Source organism: Atta colombica, unplaced genomic scaffold (assembly GCF_001594045.1).
Source record: "Atta colombica isolate Treedump-2 unplaced genomic scaffold, Acol1.0 scaffold248, whole genome shotgun sequence".
Lineage (NCBI taxonomy): Eukaryota > Metazoa > Arthropoda > Insecta > Hymenoptera > Formicidae > Atta > Atta colombica.
In genome coordinates this window covers 592,764-599,302 of record NW_017259346.1, presented here as the reverse complement: position 1 = coordinate 599,302, position 6,539 = coordinate 592,764, and the positions used below count along the sequence as shown (strand labels likewise).

The window sequence follows — 6,539 nt, the reverse complement described above, 5'->3', positions numbered from 1 at the left end:
ATATATATATATATTATTTAGAAAATTTATTGATGAATGTATGTTGGAAAATATTTTAACTATTTTGTTATAGTTAGAACTAAGTCAGTGATCATGATGGTACATGTTCATTATTTCGGAGACAAAGGCCGTCATAGTTGGGTTTCAGCAAATTGTATGATGCAATTTACAAGCCTTGCTGATTTCCAAAAATTAGCAGAATCATTAACAATAGAAACAAAGAAAAAGGATCCCAAGTATGTTGCGGCTTTTGTTATAAAACCAGGAGTAAAAAAAAAGTGGCAAAATGCTGTTGAAGAAGCTACAGAAACACAGCCATTGTCAACTGAGGAGAGAATTGCGATTTTTACAATAAAATTTAAAGTCCAGAAGCCTAAAGCATATACTGTTGGTGAAAAAAATAAAAAGAGGAAACATTCGAGACTGAGCTTGGAAATGGAGCAAAATGAACCGGATGTTAAACGTACTAAGCAGGACAATGTAATATTAAAAATAATTGTTTACATTTATTATAAATTTAACTTAATATTTTTATATGCAACAAAAATTTTTATTTTTACTTCTACAGGTACATGATGCACAAAAACCGGAAGTATCAAAGTTACATAAATCAGAATTATCAAAGAGAAATTCACGAATTGCAAACGGAAAAATTGATTCGAAGTTAAATTTGGATTCTTGGCCTTCATCTCCTGCAAGTCATAAAAGTTCTTCCGAAAGTTCAAGCACAAAATTTTTAAAAAATGAGGAAGATGAAGAAACCATATTTAACCTTTATTATGAAGATAATAAACATCTATTAGAGAATGAATATCCAGATATGCCTAAAAGCGATATTAAAAGATATTTGCGAAAAACTTGGGATAATATGGATACAGAATATCGAAAAAAACTTGGATTGCATATGACAAATGAGAGTTCTCATTCACTGTCGAAAGAAAGCTCTCTGGATGAAGATGAGATAGAGATTGATACAGTTATCAAGGAAAATAAAAGAATGAAAAATAAGGTTGAAAGGGAATGCCGAAAAAAACTCAGATTGAACACGACAAACGAAAGTTCGCTTTCAAAAGAGAGTTCTCCTGATGAAGATGAAAGATCACTAGAGATTGATACAAGTATAAAGGAAAATAAAAAGATGAAAAATAAGATTGACAAGGAAGAAAATTTTGTTTCGGAAACAAAACGAAGTAGACTGTATAATCTCTTTAAAGGTATGAAACAAGAAAAAGTTTGTCAGATTTGTGAGAAGACAGGCCAGTTAACGAGATGTAAAGGGCCTTGTTATTCTTATTTTCATTTATCATGTGTAAAACCTGGTGAATCTAGTCCAGAATATTCTGTTGACGAAAATACATTGGATGACAGATTACTTAGTGATTTAAACATAATTAAGAAAAGTATTAATGGTGAAAGTGAAAATAATGGTAATTATGAAAATATTCATAAATTTGTATATCAGATTGATAAAAAAATTTTTCTTTTTAATATATAACTTACATTAATAAAAAGCAAATTTTTTTTAATTAATTTATTTTTTAATAACAATATAATCATAATATTAATTAAATTTAGGTAAATCTGATGACCAAGAGGACGAAACATTCAAATGCATTGATTGTTTATCTGGAGTAGCACCCGCTTGTTTCCTATGCAATGAGAGGGAAGGAGATAGAATAAGATGTATTGTCCCCGCTTGTGGAAAACATTATCATTCCAACTGCTTGTTATCTTGGCCACAAGTAAAACACAATATTTGGATCTCAATTAATATTATTTTAAAATATTGTTATTATTTCTCTAATATTGATAATATTTTTATATGTTATTTTATATTTATAATATTTATTGATTATATTTTAGTCGCATTGGCAAGGTGGACGTTTGACATGTCCATACCATGTATGCCACACCTGCAGTTCTGATAATCCTCAAGATAAGCGTTCTCGTGCCCCAAACGAAAAAATGGCGAGGTGTGTCCGTTGCCCTTCATCTTATCATGCATCAACGTTATGTCTACCTGCTGGTTCAGTAATTTTAACGGCCAGTCAAATTATATGCCCAAAACATTACAAAGCACCACATCCTCCATTAAATGCTGCATGGTGCTTTCTATGTACACGTGGTGGTAGTCTCATTTGTTGTGATACGTGTCCAACTTCCTTTCACTTGGAATGTTTAGGTGATTTTATTAAAACATTATGATTCATACAAAATACAATATTTACAAATAAATTATTTCTGTATTCTTGATAATTCAGGTATAAATGCACCTGATGGTGGATTCATATGTGAAGATTGCGAAACAGGAAGATTACCTTTGTATGGAGAAGTTGTATGGGTGAAACTTGGCCATTATCGATGGTGGCCGTCTCGTATATGCTATCCGCATGAAATTCCTGAAAATGTAGAGGCTAAATCTCATAGCCCTGGTAAATTTTGCGTAATGTTTTTGGGATCTAACGATTATTATTGGGTACATAGGTAAATAGAAATATTCTCTTTTTATAACAAATATTGTGATTAATAAATATTCTTTTCTAATTCATATATCATCAATAAATTTTACAGAGGCCGAGCATTTTTATATCAAGATGGTGACGCAACTACAAAACCACCCATAGGTAAAAAAACTATGATGGACGATACATATCGAATAGCTCTTGAAGAAGCCAATAGAATACATCAGCAATTAAAAGCAAGGCGTTCCATGACTAAAGAACCGAAAGGACTGAAACCGCCACCATATGTAAAATTAAAAGTACGGTTTATATTAAGCCAATGCGTTAAATTAAGCTAGCAAGGACGAACGAGCGCAACAAGTACTTTTTCTTTAAAACCGAATTCAAATTAAATAAATGCGAATGAACAATTTTCTTTGATGAATAGATTATTCGTTAGAGCAAATTATTTATTCGTATTTCTTTATGTTTATTTGTATTCGTTCACATTCATTCATTTATAGATGTGCTTGCGCTCATTTGCATTTCTTTGCTTGATCTAGAACCAGCTTTACATATCTTTCTTTTTTTTAAATAATTATTGTGATATCATTGCAATCAGACATAAACAAATCACTCGTGACTTATTATTAATTTATCATAATTTAATGAATGACTGCAATGAGAAGTTAGAAGCCTTAATGAAAACAGACATATAATAGGTCAATAAACCAGTGGGTAACGTTAAGCCAACCGAAGTCGAGAGCATTGTGGCGTGTGAATGCGATCCCGAATGGGATAATCCTTGTGCACCTAATACGGATTGCCTGAATCGTATACTAATGGTTGAATGCAGTCCCGGAATCTGTCCAGCTGGAGCCAAATGTATGAATCAGTCATTTGTACTGCGACAGTATCCGGCAATGGAACCATTTCATACCATGGGCCGCGGATGGGGCCTTAGAACTTTGGAAGATATCAAAACGGGACAATTTGTCATTGAGTATGTAGGAGAAATTATAGATGATGCCGAATACAAGCGTAGATTACATCGGAAAAAAGAACTGAAAAATGAGAATTTCTACTTCCTCACGATAGACAACAATAGAACGATTGACGCAGAACCAAAGGGAAATCTGAGTCGATTTATGAGTGAGTATATTATGATAACCAAATCTGTTATCTCAAAAAGTAATTATATTGTCAATTACAGATCATTCATGTGCTCCAAACTGCGAAACGCAGAAGTGGACAGTGAACGGAGACACTCGTATTGGTCTATTCGCTTTGCGTGACATAGAATCTGGAGAAGAGCTGACATTTAATTATAATTTAGCATCTGATGGGGAAACACGAAAAGCGTGTCTATGTGGGGCATCAAATTGTAGTGGTTTTATTGGGTTAAAAGCACAGAAACAACAAACGCCAGTAACACAGAAACAACAAATGCCAGTAGCACAGAAACAACAAACGCCAGTAGCATTATCAACTGTACAATTAAAAAAAATTGACAAGCCGAAACGATATAAACGGTACATATCTTGTTATTGTATCTTGTTACTTAATAATATACTTATCGTAATTTTTATGCAATTAGTGTCTAAATAAATTTCGTTATCTCTTACTTTAGATGGAGAAAGCGTAAGTGTTGGCGATGTGGACAAGAAATATCATTTGACAACAACGAATTTGTAATCTGCTCACAAAAGACTTGTCTCAAAAAGTATCATCAAACATGCGTAATAATCAATGAATCAACAGACTCGAAATTTTGTTGTCCGTGGCATTTTTGCTCAGAATGTGGACGTCGAACATCAGCACACTGTTCATTTTGTAGCACTGCCTTTTGTCAAGGTAATTTCTATAAATTAAACTAGAGGAAAATAAGAGAATTTTTAATTAAAACTTAAAAATCTATGATGTTAAAAATGGAAAGTTTGTGATCTCTTTCGATATTTTTTCACTAAAGAAAATTTCATCTTAAAAAAAATGATCTAAATAGTTATTAAAAGAACTTTTTATATATTGTAACATTATGAAAATTATATTAATATGTGATTTTGTATTACTTATATTTTTAGTTCATCTTGATGGTAACTTATTCGAACGGGAGAGTGACAAGGGTGGCTTTGTGTGCAAGTTGCATGAAAATATGGATATGCAGAAACCTATTGAAGATGAGAAAGAATATTCGGATACCGAGACAGAAAAAGAATATTCTTCGACAAGTTCCACTAGTCCGATTGTAATGGAAAAAATAGCGACGCGAGAACCATCACCAAGGGTTTCTATCGTAGAGGTGAGATGAAACCTTTCTATGTGTGTCATTAGTAAATATGTCAAATATGACAATCGCAAATATTTGCATATTAATACTACACTTTCATGTAAAGATATTACATTTTACATAGAGATGTGAAATGTATGTGTATTTGCAATGCTGTTAGTGTTTTAGTATTCTTTGATTGTGCACATATTATTTGCGCACAATCGGCATAAATCGGCTATATGATTACTTTGGTGGTGGTAGAATGTTATAAGAAAAAAACTTTTATATTGAAAAATATAATTTATGAGATCAATGATTATAATGAAATGATAATATGACGGGATCAATAATTAAATTTTGATAGAGGCTAGGAAAGAATGTAAGTAAGTAAACAAGTAAATGCATCTTTAATTTACCAAAGAAGCCACTCTTGTTTATTTTATTATGGAAATTTGCATTATTTTACACTAAATCGATACAAAAGTGTGAATCCAAATAGCTTGATATGTAAAAGATAATCAAGAGTACATAATCAAGATACTTTTTGTATGATCATCTTAACTGTATTATATATCAAAGTTTTATTTGTGAATTTATATCGCGGCTATTTTATATATAAGGAAAGCAACGATTCTTGTTGTAATGTTGTAAAATAATGAAAATTATGTTGTAATATTGAAAAGTAGCATATATGTTCCGAAAAAACAAAAAGAAACTGAAATCTTTTTTTTTTAATTATTTTTCATTACTCCCAAAATCCCAATTCCTTTAAATTGACAATAGTATACACCTGATAGAAAATAATATATTTAGTTTTATATTTCCGAATGAGAATATATTTTTATTAGACGAATGAATTTCTTATTAATATATATCGGTGTTTTAATTCATTCAGAATTTTTGTTATTCATTTAACTTCAAATGTGTGAGTGTGTGGTGAGTAGTTACATTTAATTGTACAAGAAATATTTCGAAAATTACGCAAATTTTTTCTTTATATTTAGTTATTATAAATATAAATTAAACACAATTTATATAACAATTACTAAATATGTATAAATTTTTTTAAATATACACTTTCATCATACTTTTTTATTTCAATTAATGTTTTTCAGATAGAAAAAGAAAGAAAAAAATGGCAGCCTCTTTTATTTTCCATGCTAAAACATAAATGCAACTCAAATTTAATGGTTTGAATAGTCCTGTGAATTACTATTTACGGATTAATGGTTTGAAACTTTTGAGTTGTATTTATTATGATCTCCTCTTTAATTTAGAAAACTAAAGAATTATTTAAAATTAAAATATCTCATCCGGGCATATTTATATTTATATTTATATTTATATATATATATATATATATACATATCTATATACGTGTGTGGGCGTGTGTGTATTTCATACATATTAATATACTTTCAATATGCATTTTTGAAGTACATATTGTTATTCACACAACTATTTTATAAAATAGTATTGTATTCTTCATAGAGATCGTCTTAAGCAACAATGTTGCCTCACAGGTTCATCTAAGCAGCGAAGAGAGTGAAGAATCTCAGAAGGAAGAGGAAGAAAACAATCTCGAGACTAATTTTACATCATGTGATAAAAATTCAAGGACAAAAGAAACAGTTCATAAATCACAGAAGAAAGTAAATCAAGCGAAGGAGTTAAGTAATCTTACATCTAGTCAACTGGAAGCTATAATTGGTGTTAGCCTCTTTCCATGAATGAATTTCTCTGTCGTACAGTGAAATTCTCCATTATATATATAGCAAATGTTTTTTGTGTTTTTAATTATATACATAACATTATTATATAAATTAAAT

The 6,539-nt window shown here is 30.4% G+C and overlaps 1 protein-coding gene across 1 annotated transcript in view; it reads left to right on the top strand.

The window, feature by feature from the left end:
• Positions 1 to 6,306, top strand: part of LOC108688919 (histone-lysine N-methyltransferase NSD2) — a 6,836-nt gene extending 530 nt beyond the window's left edge. Inside the window, exons 2-12 of the mRNA XM_018195470.1 lie at positions 74 to 480; positions 569 to 1,427; positions 1,576 to 1,742; positions 1,864 to 2,182; positions 2,262 to 2,484; positions 2,572 to 2,761; positions 3,164 to 3,593; positions 3,655 to 3,973; positions 4,072 to 4,295; positions 4,523 to 4,740; positions 6,202 to 6,306. Of these exons, the coding sequence (XP_018050959.1) occupies positions 74 to 480; positions 569 to 1,427; positions 1,576 to 1,742; positions 1,864 to 2,182; positions 2,262 to 2,484; positions 2,572 to 2,761; positions 3,164 to 3,593; positions 3,655 to 3,973; positions 4,072 to 4,295; positions 4,523 to 4,740; positions 6,202 to 6,213 (3,368 nt within the window). The 3' untranslated portion in view covers positions 6,214 to 6,306. The remainder of the gene's footprint in view (positions 1 to 73; positions 481 to 568; positions 1,428 to 1,575; positions 1,743 to 1,863; positions 2,183 to 2,261; positions 2,485 to 2,571; positions 2,762 to 3,163; positions 3,594 to 3,654; positions 3,974 to 4,071; positions 4,296 to 4,522; positions 4,741 to 6,201) is intronic.
• The last annotated feature ends 233 nt before the right edge of the window (positions 6,307 to 6,539 follow it).